Here is a 14,474-nt window from a genome sequence, read left to right on the forward strand (position 1 = left end):
AATCCGATCATCCTTGAGTCTAAGTGGATGTTTAAGGCAAATTTGATGAAATTCCGTCAAGGCATCGGACGGACGGACGGACATACAGTACGTACGGACGGACGGACGGACGGACAACCCGCTGGCGGAGGCATACAAATGGTAAATCAGAATAAAGAACCAGTGTGGTTGTTAAAAATGTCTTGAATTAGTTATGAGCAAGACCTGACTTTAGAATGGGCGACACATTCTGAAGTTAGACTTCATTTACAGTTATTTGGACACTATTAAAGCAGCTACAATGGAACTTTCACTTTGTGTTGATTGTAGCGGTGCCTGTGGACAAAATCGGGTACTGTTCGCCCGGAACGAAATTGCATTTCCTGAACACTGAGGCTCCTCCCACTGTCTCCACCAGGCTGTCTGAGCCGCGGCAGGCCAGGCAGGGTTTCTCTGAGTCAGAGAGCTTCCCCCGCTCTTTGATTTACTACATAAGGTTCATTGCTTCATTCACTGGATGGAATTAAAATGACAACCAGTCTTAGTTAATTTCCTAGTAGTTGGCAAATATGGTCATGCAGAATAAGGCATTCATAAGAGCTTTATAATGACTAATAAAGAGACAACATGCTACTACTGTAATGTGCATGTTATAAGGTGAATATGTGTACCTTAAGCTAAAGTGTTACCAAACCTTTTCATTTACGAGCAAAAGAAAATTTATGCAAGCCTCAATCCCCAGACATTGATAGTAGGGGTGGGAGAAAAAATCGATTCACCTAAGTATCGCGATTTTTAATGTCACGATTTTTTGAATCGATCTTTTATTCCAGAATCGATAATCGCATTTTTTCTGTTTATGTATGAAATGCTCCCACTTTCATCAATCACATAGAGCGCTTCCCTCTGCTCCGTGGCTCATACAGCCAACCATGTACCTTGTTAGTACAAGTGACACGGAAATAGCCAATCATTTAACAGACAAACTCCGAGTGCACCCGCCCCATGACCCGCCCCCACTCACACACAGCAAATCATATCCCTTGATCCAGAGCCGAGAGTCCCGACATTTCCTGGCTGCAGCACTGTCGAGTTGCAGGAAAATAGACAGTTTGTGTTGTACTCTGAAAGGGTTTCCCCCCCCTTGAATCAAATTGTACATTATCAGCTTTATTTTAGCAAGAAAAAGTAGCGCGAGACCCATTCCTGGCTAATGATTGAGTCTCGCATTTTGGTCCTCCGCTGACGCCACTCGTTTGATCTCACCCGGCGTTACAAATAATTCGATGTGGTTGAGTTTCAATTCGTGTTAACGTAACGTGTCAACATGTATCCTATCTATTAATAAGCGCCCGGGAAATTAACGTTAATGTTAAGACACCAATTTCACAAATACGGACGTCTGCAACGTTACTTTACGGAATGGCATCCGCAGCTCAATTCGCTTCTGTCAGCAGAGACAAAGTTGAACTGTTGGAAAGGATTTACTTGTACTTTGCGACAGGAAGAATAACTAATTGTGTCATCTATTGAGCACACAGCTTATGACTTTATGTCTTCTGCTTGGGCGGAGAGTCTTGATGCGTATATAAAACTGATATGGAGAAATGTACCGCATTTTCAGCGAGGCAAGGCTTTTTCTCGTCCAACCACCGGCGCGCGGTCCCCAGCGCAGTCGCCCTCCAGCCCTACAGCCTATGGCATATTTGTAGCAGCAAAACCCAGGCTTTTCCACACCTCTGATTCACCTAACGTTAACACTACAACCCTGGAATACACGTTACCAAACGTTCTTTTAGAAGGCTGGCAACATCACTGTCGTCAGGTTACGCCCCATCCTACGGCAAGCACGCTTCCATACAGCCAATCTTAAAAAAACCAAACCTTGACCCCTCTGTGCCTAAAAACTATAGACTAGGGGTGTCACGATACACTCAGTTCACGATACGATACGTATCACGATACTGGGTTCACGATAACGATACGATACGATACGATTTTAACAATATTTTTTAAGGCTTATCTTGAAATAGAATGAGTTACACCGTCACTTAGATTTACTTTGAACTAAAAGGTTTCTCAGCAGTATAAATTCTCATTATGCATCTTCAGTTTTTCTTCAAACTCAAACAACAATACTTTTCTTAGTCTATTTTTTATGCATCTTCAGTTTTTCCTGTCAAGTAAACAGTTTTGCCAGAAACTCAATTGAATGGTTTCTCTCCTGTATAACTTCTCATGTGTCTCTTCAGAGACTTGTTCAACTGAACTACTTTCCACACATTGAACTTCAACAAACAAAGACGTTTCTTTGTCTATTTTTGGAAAAAGAAAAAAAAAAAAAAAAAAATCACGATATGAGATTTCATCTCAACGATACATATCGTGACGTTTTACTATCGCGAAATTTCGTGGGACGATATATTGTGACACCCCTACTATAGACCCATTTCAAAACTCCCTTTTTTATCTAAGATTTTAGAAAAAGTAGTCGCCCAGCAACTCACTGAGGTGCTGGTGATGCACAACATCTACGACAAATTTCAATCTGGATTTCGGCCGGGGCACTCCACTGAGACCGCCCTGCTGAGGGTAACAAATGAGCTGCTTATGTCCACCGATGCTGGAGAGTACCAGATTTTAGTTCTCTTAGATCTCAGTGCCGCTTTCGACACTGTGGACCACCTTATCCTGATCGATAGGCTTCGTGACTGGGTGGGCATTTCAGGCACTGCCTTAGATTGGTTTAGGTCTTTTTTATCAGGTCGCAGCTTTAGTGTACAGATAAATAATTTTGTTTCCTCTTCCGCTCCCCTGTTCTGTGGGGTCCCACAGGGATCGATCCTGGGGCCTGTCCTATTTGGAACGTATATGCTTCCACTGGGGAGACTAATCCACAGTTTTGATATCTCATATCATTTGTATGCTGATGATATCCAGCTCCGCTTCTCTTTCAAACCAAACGAGATAGGTCAGATTTCCAGACTTCTAGACTGTATTAGTGCGATCAATGCATGGTTGGCTGAAAATTTCCTGCAGCTAAATAAGGACAAGACCGAGGTGCTCATTATCGCTCCGGATAGTGTCACATCCACGATAAAAAATAGGATTGGCCCTCTCTCCTCTGCCGTCCGCCCTAGCCTACGTAACCTAGGGGTCTTTTTTGACCACTCTCTTTCACTAGACGTCCATATAAAACAGCTCTCTAAAAAATGTTTTTTCCACCTACGAAATATTGGCAAACTTCGATCCACACTCTCTCTTCCTGAGATGGAAATGCTGATTCACGCCTTTATATCGTCACGATTAGATTACTGCAATGCTCTTTTCCCACTGCTCAGTAAATCCGCTCTACGCCGCGTGCAGGCCATCCAAAATGCTGCCGCGCGCTTGCTTACCAGGTCAAACAGGAGTTGTCACATCACCCCGGTACTCAAGTCACTTCACTGGTTACCTGTTGCCTATAGATTCCAGTTCAAAATCATCACCCTCACCTACAAAGCATTACACTCTCAGGCACCTGTTTACATCTCGGACCTACTTCACCCCCTTACTTCTGCTCGTTCCCTCAGATCCAATGATCTAAACCTGCTTCAGGTTCCTCGGACACGCCTCAAGACCCGTGGCGACCGAGCCTTTGAGGCCATGGCCCCTAAACTGTGGAACAGCCTGCCTCCGCCCCTTAGATCGGCTGGTTCTGTGGAGTCCTTTAAACGCCTCCTAAAGACTCACCTGTTTAAAGAGGCTTTCAAAGATTGATGCAGATCTTGCCCTGCATCAATTGATTGTTGATTGTTGATTGTTGATGTTTTATTGAAAGATGTATCTTTAACAACGTGGTCCATTTGTATTGTGTAGGATATTTTGCAGTATTGTTTACTGTCCTGAACACTAGTTCAGTGACCTCTATTTTTATTCTCGATTCTAATTTGTATTCTCTGTATTTTCTTTTGCTTTGTAAAGCACTTTGTGATTTCGGTCTGTGAAAGGTGCTCTATAAATAAAGTTATTATTATTATTATTATTATTAACGTTAGGCTGTCATCAAAGTAAAACGTCACCATGTCTGTAAATTACTGCTTGCAGTTGCACTCATGTCTGTGTGTGTGTGACAAATTAGACCTACCTGTGTGCCTTGAAAATAAGGTGGTTCAAAATAAAGTGGCTAAATGCAACCTTTTTCTTCTCATGTTTTTTGTTTATTAATTAAAATTATCAATAATTATCGATATAGACTGATATGAAAGATGTTATATCAATATGCTTTTTATCTATATCGCCCAGCCCTACTCATGCTATAATATACAGTCTCTAGAAGTGTATGATTCAACTTTTCCCATGTTCTAATCTAGTGTAAAAAAACAAACTGAAAAAAGAAAAGAAAAAATAAACAAAAATCGCAATAAATCGTAATATCGAATCGCAATAATCGTAGAATCGCAATACTTAAGAATCGCAATATATATCGAATCGGCACCCAAGTATCGTGATAGTATCGAATCGGGAGATAAGTGAATCGGCACAGCCCTAATTGATAGAGGTAAATAGAAAGTCTTGTAAAAACAAGGACAAACAATAGTGTTCGAGAAATGAACAGGGACTTGAGACAATTGATCTGAGTGGGCGGTGGGGGATGGGGGGGGGTGTAAACAAAGCCCGGGGCTGTCGACAGATGAGGGGACGATATGCTGTGAAATTGAAGACTATCCATAGCCGAGGCAATCTGACAGGCATGACAGCATCCTCAACACATCTCCAAGATCAAACAAACCAAACCACACGTTCAACATCATAAGACATCATAATACATCTTATAAAATGGATAGTTCCGCTCCTTGATTGTGATTGGAAGTCGTTGTAAAATACTCTATAAACACACACCTGTGACCACATCACAGTATCACGGCGCCATCAGACTTTTGAATTGTCTGAATTGTCTCTGGCTAAGCCCGCTCGGCTGCAATGTATTTTGCTTCAGAAATGTTGATGTATCTGTGGATTGTAGGAAAGTACAATGCTGACATTTTATTTTGGCAACCAGGCTGACAGCACAGTGTGTGTTCTTGTCCTCTTTGACAGTGTGCACAGTGTGTGTTCTTGTCCTCTTTGACAGTGTGCACAGTGTGATCCGAGCAAGGGGGCCAAAGTATGGGGGTAGGAAGCAGGGTGCCACGCACGCACGCACGCACACACGCACACACGCACACACACACACACACACACACACACACACACACACACAGGCGTACAAGTCAAAAGGTACAGCGTTAACATTCCTCTGAGTCTGAATTGACTGGTTGATTGATTTCCCTCGACAGTGAGGTGATGGCGGCTGTCTGTCTGGGTATCATTGAGCTCTCTGCTCTGCAGGGGGCGCTACTGAGAGAACTACAGCAGCCAGCGCTTTTAATCAGCTGTCCACTCAAATCAATATAATCAGTTGAAATCTTTGGATGTGTATTTCAGAGCTGGAGTCGTGTGTGTACTGGCAGCACCTGTGTAGACCATGGTGTGCTGCAGCTGTCTGCCTTCAAACTGCTGCTTTTGGGAAAGGTTCCCAGATCCCGGGTCTTAGTGGGATTTATTTAGCCAACCAAAAGCATGATTCACACAATCACACTATGATTTGACTCATACTTTTTTGTAAGCGATGCAGCAGCTTCTATAAGTGACATAGCCCTGTTTGAAACCTGTCCCTATACAGAAATAGTGGACTTTATAGTGTGTTGGCCATTTTGTACTAGTGTCAGAATTCTCAACTGTTAATTTGATTTACTATAGTCCACTATAAAATACCCATAATTAGGGCTGTGAATCTGAAGCTGCGAGTTAGCTAGCAACAGACAGGAAGTTAGGCAGAGCTGCGACCATAGTTAAATATTATGGCTTCGCCAAGGTCTGCCCAGCATAACATACAGTAGCAAAATATTAATTTAGGTTATTTAATAGGAGGAGCTCTGTGGAAATGTAATTTGAGCGTATTTTAATACAACTCAAATTGTGCTTCCTATCTCTCTAACCGCTCATACCAGGTCTTATGGAGAGGATCCCTATTCAGATCATGCACTCTTAGCATCGGTGTCCCACAGGTAGGGCTGCTCGATAAATCGATTTTGAATCGTAATCGAATTATTAGTTAGGACGATGTTAAAAAAATTAAAATCGTCAAATCGATTTACACTTTAACTAGGGTAATGTAATTACGTTACGGCGGGGCGGCTCTCTCTCATGTACGCATGCTGCTACTCATCCCTTCTCCCCGCTCTCTCTCTGGAGGCTGTGACTACTGGCTACTAAAGACAGCAGCACAATGGACTTATTTCAACACCTCCAAAAAGCACAGTGTGAGCAGCACTGAGCGCAGCGTGTTGCACTGCGGGCTTTAGCCTACAAGATAACGATTGCCACAACACACATACGCGCGCACACGAACACAGACGTTATCACCGGACGATGAAATGTTGCAGTTCACATAACAACAAAACAACACGTGAGGCCACTGAGTACTGATAGATTCTGCTTCTGCTGCTTCATGGCTGTAAGTTACCAGCCTCAGCTGACTCACCCTGTCTGTCTGAATTTCCCCCTAACTGCTATAGCAGTTCCCTGCATACCTGTGACTGCAGGTTAGCAAGCAACAGCCAGGAAGTTAGGCATAGCAGCGACAAGCTAAGGAAGTTGGGTTGTTCTGCCTTCAGAGTAAAAGCATAAATTGTCACTTATGAAAAAAAGAGAAAAAAAAAAGAGCTCTGCAGGGCAACAAATGTTTAGAGAAGTATAATAGTATTAAAAGTTAAAATTCAAAATCGAAAATCAAGTTTTGAGAGAAAAAGTTTAGTTTTAGGCAAAATCGAACAGCCCTACCCACAGGGCTCAGTCCTGGGCCGCTATGCTGACGACCTTCCCCCGCTCAGACACCCAAATCGAGGCACGCATCTCTGCATGCCTCAAAAGACATCAGTGACCAGATGTCTGCTCACCACCTCAAGCTCACTCTTCGTAAGACAGAGCCACTCTTCCTCCCAGGGAAAGACTGCCATCTCAGACCTCTCCATCTCCATTGACAACACTACTGTGCTACCCTCTCAAACAGCTAAGAACATCGGGGTGATCGTTGACAACCAGCTGCCCTGCTCAGCCTACATCGCAGCGACAGCTCCTGTAGGTTCTCCCTGTACAACATCTGCTAAATCCATTCGTTTCTCAGGAGGGAAGTGACACAACTCCTGGTCCAGTCACTTGTCATCTCTCGCCTGGACTACTGCAACATTCTTCTGGCCAGGCTAGTACCTGAGGCTAGTACCTGCCTCTGACATTCGGCCACTACAGCTCATTCAGAACACTGCAGCCCGTCTGGTGTTCAATCAACCTAAATGATCTCATCACATCTCTCTTCACTGGCTTCCCATCTCGGCATGCATCACATTCAAGACACTGGTACTGGCCTACAGGGCAGTACACCAGACAGCTCCTTCCTATCTACAATCTATGGTCAGGTTCCAAACCTCACACCGCTCCCTCCGCTCCTCCACCTGTGCAGGTCTCCTCGCCCCTCCACCGCTACGTGGGCTCAAAAGTCGCTCATCACGATCGCGACTCTTCTCGTCCCTGGCACCACAATGGTAGAACAAGCTCCCCCCTTCGGTCAGGATGGCTGAATCACTGCCCATCTTTCGGCAAAGACTAAAAACACACCTTTTCAGGCTCCACCTGGGCCTGTCTGAAAGTCCGGCAAATACAGGATAACGGAAACGCTGATCGCAGTAAAAAATCTTGGTATCATGACAAAACTAATATGGATTCAAGATTCAAGATTTTTAGTGTCACTTCGTAGTACAAGTATCACGTGTGAAATTCTTGTGCTGTGAACTCCGTTTACAACATAGTACAAATATAACAGGGCATATGAGTACAACAAGGGCACAACAAGCAATAAGGCAGTAGAGTGAGTCAGAGACAGTGGCATATTCACTGCACATAGGTGCACATGTCATGTGCATACTTTGGACGTACTTAAACATTTTAAATTCGACGTATTTGACGTACAGGTGCAAATAGCATATACCTAATTAAACATACAATTAAACATTAGACATACATAATGGTAGCATCTACAGTGCGGTACAGTACAGCTACTACACTATTTGTGTATGTTAAGGAGTCTCGTGGCCTGTGGGAAGAAACTGTCCCTCAAGCGATATGTGCGTGCTTTTGGGACCCTGTATCTTCTCCCTGAGGGTAACAGGGAGAACAGGGTGTTGTGGGGATGGTTTGTGTCTTTGATGATCTTCAGGGACCTCCTGAGGCACCGCTGGTTATATAGTTCCTGCAGTTCTGGCAGCTCACATCCTGTTGCGTGCTGGGCCGCTGTCTCACTCTTCGTAGCGCCCTGCGGTCCATGGTGGTACAGTTCCCGTACCAGGTGGTGAAGCAGCCAGTCAGCAGGCTTTCAATGGTGCCTCTGTAGAAGTCCCTAAGGATTTCTGGCCTTAGCCCAAATTTCTTTAGGCGCCTGAGTCCGTGTAGTCGCTGTTGGGCCTTTTTGACAACAGTGGCGGTGTGACCGGCCCATGTCAGGTCCTGGTGGATGTTGACTCCCAGGTACTTGAAGCTGTCCACCCTTTCCACCACTGTGCCGTTGATGGTGATTGGGGGGTGTGCACCCCCCCCCCCCCCCCCCCTCCTGTAGTCTACAATGATCTCCTTGGTCTTGGAGACGTTCAGAGAGAGGTGGTTGTCCTGGCACCACTGTTCTAGGGCCTTCACCTCCTCTCTGTAGGCCGTCTCGTCGCCCCTGGAGATAAGCCCCACGACTGCTGTGTCGTCTGCAAACTTCACGATGGTGTTAGAGATTTGAGTCGCCACGCAGTCGTGGGTGTAGAGGTGGTACCAGAAGGGGCTGGAGACGCATCCCTGGGGCGCTCCTATGCTGATGGTCAGTGGGGAGGAGGTGAGGTTGCCCACTCTCACCACCTGGCGGCGGTCTGTCAGAAAGTCCAGGACCCAGTCACACATTGCTGTGTTTAGTCCCAGGACCTTGAGCTTGCTTACCAGCCTGGATATATGTATACGTGACACAAAAATGCGAAATTAGAATGTAATCGAGCCAATCAGGTTGACAACATAACCGGCCAATCAGGGACTCTGCTGTCAAAACACTTTAGCGTTAACGAGCTAGAAGATGGCGTTCGTGAGGTCACAGTGACATCGAGCTTTGACCACCAAAATGTAATCAGTTCATCCTTGAGTCCAAGTGGACGTTTGAGGCAAATGGGACAAAATTCAGTCAAGGTGTTCCTGAGATATTGTGTTAACGAGCTAGAAAATGGTGTTTGTGAGGTCATAGAGACCTTGAACTTTGACGACCAGAATCGAATCAGTTCATCCTTGAATCCAAGTGGACGTTTGAGGCAAATGTGACGAAATTCCGTCAAGTGCGGACACACTCCCAAATCAGATTTGGGAAACCAATCAAGATAATGATGATTAATGACTTTAGCAGCAAATCGGATTTGCCTGTAATGTGAACATGGCCTTATCTCTCTCATTGGTGCTGACCATTTCAGTCGGTGCCGGATGGAAATCCCATTCTGCTCCCTGCAAGCTCTGCAATTGGCTCCGACCCGCTCTGACTGCGGCTGCGATCATATTTGAATTTCCTTTCCACGCCCCCTGTGTCAAATCTGTATGACTAAATTCAGTCAAGGTGTTCCTGAGATATCACCTTAACTCATTCAGGGCCAGTTTAGGACTGCCAATATTTAGCACAGGCCAAAGATTTTCATAATTGTTGGTCATCTTTCAAGACCCACAGTAAATTATCTATTAGCACCAGAGTGATTTGCAATACCTCAAAATGAAGATGTACGTCTCTGGGTTCACCAGGAAAAAAAAAGTTAGCTTTTAGCATGTTCTGTACTCTACTTATATCCATTTATATACACCCTGTTTTCACCCAAAATGTCTCTCTCTCAGATGACAAACAGGAGCAAATGCAATTTCTGTAAAATAGACATTCTCAAGCAGAACTCGCTCTCAATTCTTTTATTTTGAACTGTATTGACATCAGACATGTAAATACTATTCGTTATGACACAAATGAAAAAAAAATATATATATATATATATATATATATACACATGAAGTGCTTTTTTTTACATTCAACAATACAGCAGTGTGAGTGAGTGTGCAGACAGACACACAGACAGACAGACAGAGAGACAGACAGACAGACACACCGACAGACAGACAGACAGACAGACAGACAGACAGACACACACACACACACACACAGACACACACACACACACACACACACACACACACGATCCCCCTTCGTTGCGTGATTTCTAACCCCACATAGGATAAGCAATAACCACGCCCTGTGGCGCCGGGATTGGCCAGGAGCAACACTGGAGCAGAGACACTACACTGGAGGGCACGCAGTCCAGCGATTTCATGAAGCTCTTGAGAACGGGCAGCGGGCTTCTGCCTGCCTAGCTGTTCGTGTGCTGCTCGTCCATGTCTCCCCCTGTCATATTCTCCCTGCATCCTTCCCGTTTTCCCCTCGGCTATTCAACACGTCCTCACCGCCCTCTGATCACTGCTGATCGATCATTTCCTCATTCCTCCGATGATCAAACGCATCTGTGGATTACTTTCTCCGGTTTTCTCCGGCTGGCACACAGGAAGGCTGGCACACAGGAAAGCGACCAGCTCCTGCAGCGCGCGAGGGGCGTTTCAATGGGGTTTCTCCTGTCTGCACAAGGCAAGCTCCTTATCGTTTTCTGATATTCCTCCTGCTCAATTTCAAAACAACAGCTGCGGTATGTGTTTGTTCACGTGTTGTCTTAGATGATAGGGACCTGATACCATGTGACAGGCTGGGGAAGTGTTTAAACTACGCCCTGCAGTAATAAAAACAAAAACACGTCAAAGACGTCATTGGCCCTCTGGGCTATTCCTGATAAGACGTCAAAGACGTCATTGGCCCTGAATGAGTTAACGAGCTAGAAAATGGTGTTTGTGAGGTCACAGTGACCTTGAACTTTGACCACCAAAATCGAATCAGTTAATTTTTTAATCCAAGTGGACGTTTGAGTCAAATTTTATGAAATTCCGTCAAAGTGTTCCTGAGATATTGCGTTAATGAACATCAGACGGACATACGGACGGAGGGAGAACCCGAAACCATAATGAAACACATAAATAGAATATCCGAATACCAAATTTGGAAACCAAATACCAACCCAATGTATGAATATACGAATATTCGGGTACACCCCTCAAATTTAACCTATTAGCCATTTTCCCTGCCCAACGTTATCAAAAGTTGCCAGATTGGGAGTTTTCTGCTCAATCTGGCAACACTGCACAGAGACACACACAAGTACCCCCCCCCCCCCCACACACACACACACACACATAATATAAAAGGACAGGTGGACAGCACACATATGCCAACACAGCAAAAACTCAGACGTGCAGTCATGTGCATAGCCACAGAATTGCATACACACACAGCACAACATGTGTCCTGTATATGATCACAAACACACATATAATACAACACAAAACAGATGTGTGGTTGTGTGTACGTATATAATCACACATACAGAGACATACAAGATAAACACAGAAGTGCAGCGATGATCTCAGAATAAGTGACAAGCACGTTAGTTTGAGGCGACAACCCCGAGGCTGCCTCTCTAATCACTGCTACATTACACACATAGCAATCACACACATACATATACACACACAGACCCACACACACACACACACACACACACACACACTTGACTAGAAAGATGGTATTCTTTAGGTAGGCGATGACCAATAGGTGTTATAGGCGTGTAGGTAGGCGTTTTATACCTGTGAAGTGAGGACAAAGTGAAAGGATGAAAGGAAAGTGAGGATGTTTTGGCCGGTCCTCACTTTCTCACACACCTACAGTAAACGGCTGTTTGAAGGATAAGACTTGGTTTTAAGGGTTAGCTTAGGATTGGGTTTAGGTTAGGGCAGTGGTACGCAACCTTTCCCTACTCAGGAGCCACATTGACAACAAAAATCTTTGCAAGAGCCACAATCCCAAAAAGTCCCTTTCCTCCCTTTATTTTTTTTAGATATTTATGTATTTTAAGTAGGACTTAAAAGAGCCACAACTACCCATAAAGGAGCCACATCTGTCTCTAGACTAGCCTCAGGTTAAGTATCACTGGGTTAGGGTAAGGGTTAGGCATTTGGTTGTGACGGTTAAGGTTAGGGACTGGCGTACATTATGTCAATGAATGTGAATGTGAATGTGAATGTGTGTGTGTGTGTGTGTGTGTGTGTGTGTGTGTGTGTGTGTGTGTGTGTGTGTGTGTGTGTGTGTGTGTGTGTGTCGGCTGGGCTGAGGCAAGTCATTGACCTCTAATAGTGTGAAATAACACAACTTGAGGTGGGTCTGGAGGCTGTTTTAGGTCACACACTTCAGCCTGACTGTGTCCTGTGTCCTCCTGTGTGGCCATATAAATAACTAACAATGACAATGTTAATGAGCTTATAATCAGGGATGTGCAGCTAGTATTTTGTGACTATCCTCTTAGAGGTTAAGTTCCCACATCCTCACACATCTCTCGCCTCATTTGATAATACACACCATTATAAGTGAAATGACCTATAGCAGTGGTTATCAAACCTTTTCATATCCCCTCATTTAGTTCACATTAGAGCCACAGACGGACCCCCTCTGAGATTCTGTCTCTCAGTAAAACCCAAATCTGAGAATATTTGTTATTGCTAAATATGATTTTGTCCAGAATTAATGTACAAGACTATCTGTGATGCAGCTTGAGAAATAACTCTTCTACATTCTCTAATTGTGTTAACTTCTGTGAACTAAATAGCCTAATTGTGAACCACCGATATAGGCAAGAGCAAAATAGTGGCCTCTAGTCACTCATCTAAAGCAGTAGTTCTTAACGCGGGGTCCGTGGAGCTACCAGGGGTCCTTGAGGGGCTCCAGGGGTTCCCCAGCAAATGGATGAACTGTTAAAGTTCACCATTATTTAATTTCCAAGAAGTGAATAGAATTAGAGAATGTGGAAGAATGACTGTTATGAGCATAGTACAATACAGATAATGATGGAATGCTGGACAAAATTATAGACTATGTCAATAAAAAAATAAAATATTCTTGGATTTGGGGACAAGAGACAAAATCTCATTTGAGTCCCATGGCTCTAATGTGGACTAGGTGGAGTAGGTGCCCTATATGAAAAAGGTAGAGAATCATAATCTAAGGCACCTAAACTAAATAATAATAATCTAACTAAATAAATGAATAAACTACACTATACTACATGAGGATCAGTGGCGTAGCATCTTACCGACTGGCTGTTTGAAACCACTCATCTCTGTGGGACAATCTTAGAATGGGCTAATAGCAGTATAGGCCTATACAGTGGCCAGTCTGTGGGAAGAGGGTCTAGTTAAAACGTTACTTGAAAGGACAGGGGACAAAGTCAGGTTCGTTTTTATCTAAAGTGAATGTGATCGGTTGATGATGTGGTGGTTCTCAACGTGTGGTCCGAAGACCATCGGGTCCAGGGTATCCCAAGCAAACTGATTAACTTCACTAGTAGGCTATTTAGTTAACATATTAGAGAATGGAAGAATGGCTTGTTCATATTCACGTGTTATCTATCTGCATACAATAGGCTACAGTAGATATGGGATTCTCGACAAAATTGTATCCAACAGCTAATATAAAAATGTCATCAAATGGGAGGTTGTAATGTGGACTAAATGAGCGCTCGTTGATATGGAAAGTGTTGAGAAAAATCATCCGTGATAGAGAGCTGCTCACCTTGGTTACTGTGGCTGGAGCGGAGGAGAGCAATCCAAAGGAAAAGCGAGACGAGGAGAAATCTGTCTCCAGTGAAACTCTGCATGTCTGCGGCTACATCCACCACCGCGCACCGGCTCTCTGCGCTGCTGCTACCCGAGCCGGAGGAGCCGTACACGGGCAGAGAGGAGAGGGTCTCTACCCGAGCCCGGGCTGCGGTGCACGGTGCACGGGCAGGGAGGAGTGGGTCTACCAAAGATCCAGCAGTCCCTCCTCACATGCGGACGCCTGCCGGGCGGCGGGGCGACATGAGGAAGTCCATCGCTTTACCTGGTGTAAAAGGCGGCCTGTCAAGTGCAGTTCGGATTGAAATAGAGCCGTTGAATGTCACTTTTGACGGTCCACACAGACGGGCGGCGCGTCACGGGGACGTTGTGGTTAAATAAGTCACCAAAATCTGAAAAGTGAAAGTAGCTAACGTCGGAGCAGCGTGACAGACAGCGCTGAGTGAGATCACAACAACTTTGAAGATTTTCCACTGACTTCAGTCCCCAACCCATGCAGTCCCCGTCTCTCTCGCGTTGTTTTAATGTCTCGCCTCATTTGAATCCGGTGCGTCTGTTCAGGTGTGGAGATCCTGTGCCGCGTGCGGTCTGTCTGCCGC

The 14,474-nt window shown here is 44.7% G+C and overlaps 1 protein-coding gene across 1 annotated transcript in view; it reads right to left on the bottom strand.

The window, feature by feature from the left end:
* Window positions 1-14,132, bottom strand: part of LOC310777843 (ephrin type-A receptor 6-like) — a gene marked incomplete at both ends in the record, with an annotated part of 350,777 nt that extends 336,645 nt beyond the window's left edge. Inside the window, 2 exons of the mRNA XM_083638194.1 lie at window positions 13,832-13,962; window positions 14,089-14,132. Coding sequence (XP_083494320.1) covers window positions 13,832-13,962; window positions 14,089-14,132 — 175 coding nt within the window. The remainder of the gene's footprint in view (window positions 1-13,831; window positions 13,963-14,088) is intronic.
* Between the last annotated feature and the right edge of the window lie 342 nt (window positions 14,133-14,474).

This window comes from Poromitra crassiceps, assembly GCF_964638095.1.
Source record: "Poromitra crassiceps genome assembly, chromosome: 6".
Lineage (NCBI taxonomy): Eukaryota > Metazoa > Chordata > Actinopteri > Beryciformes > Melamphaidae > Poromitra > Poromitra crassiceps.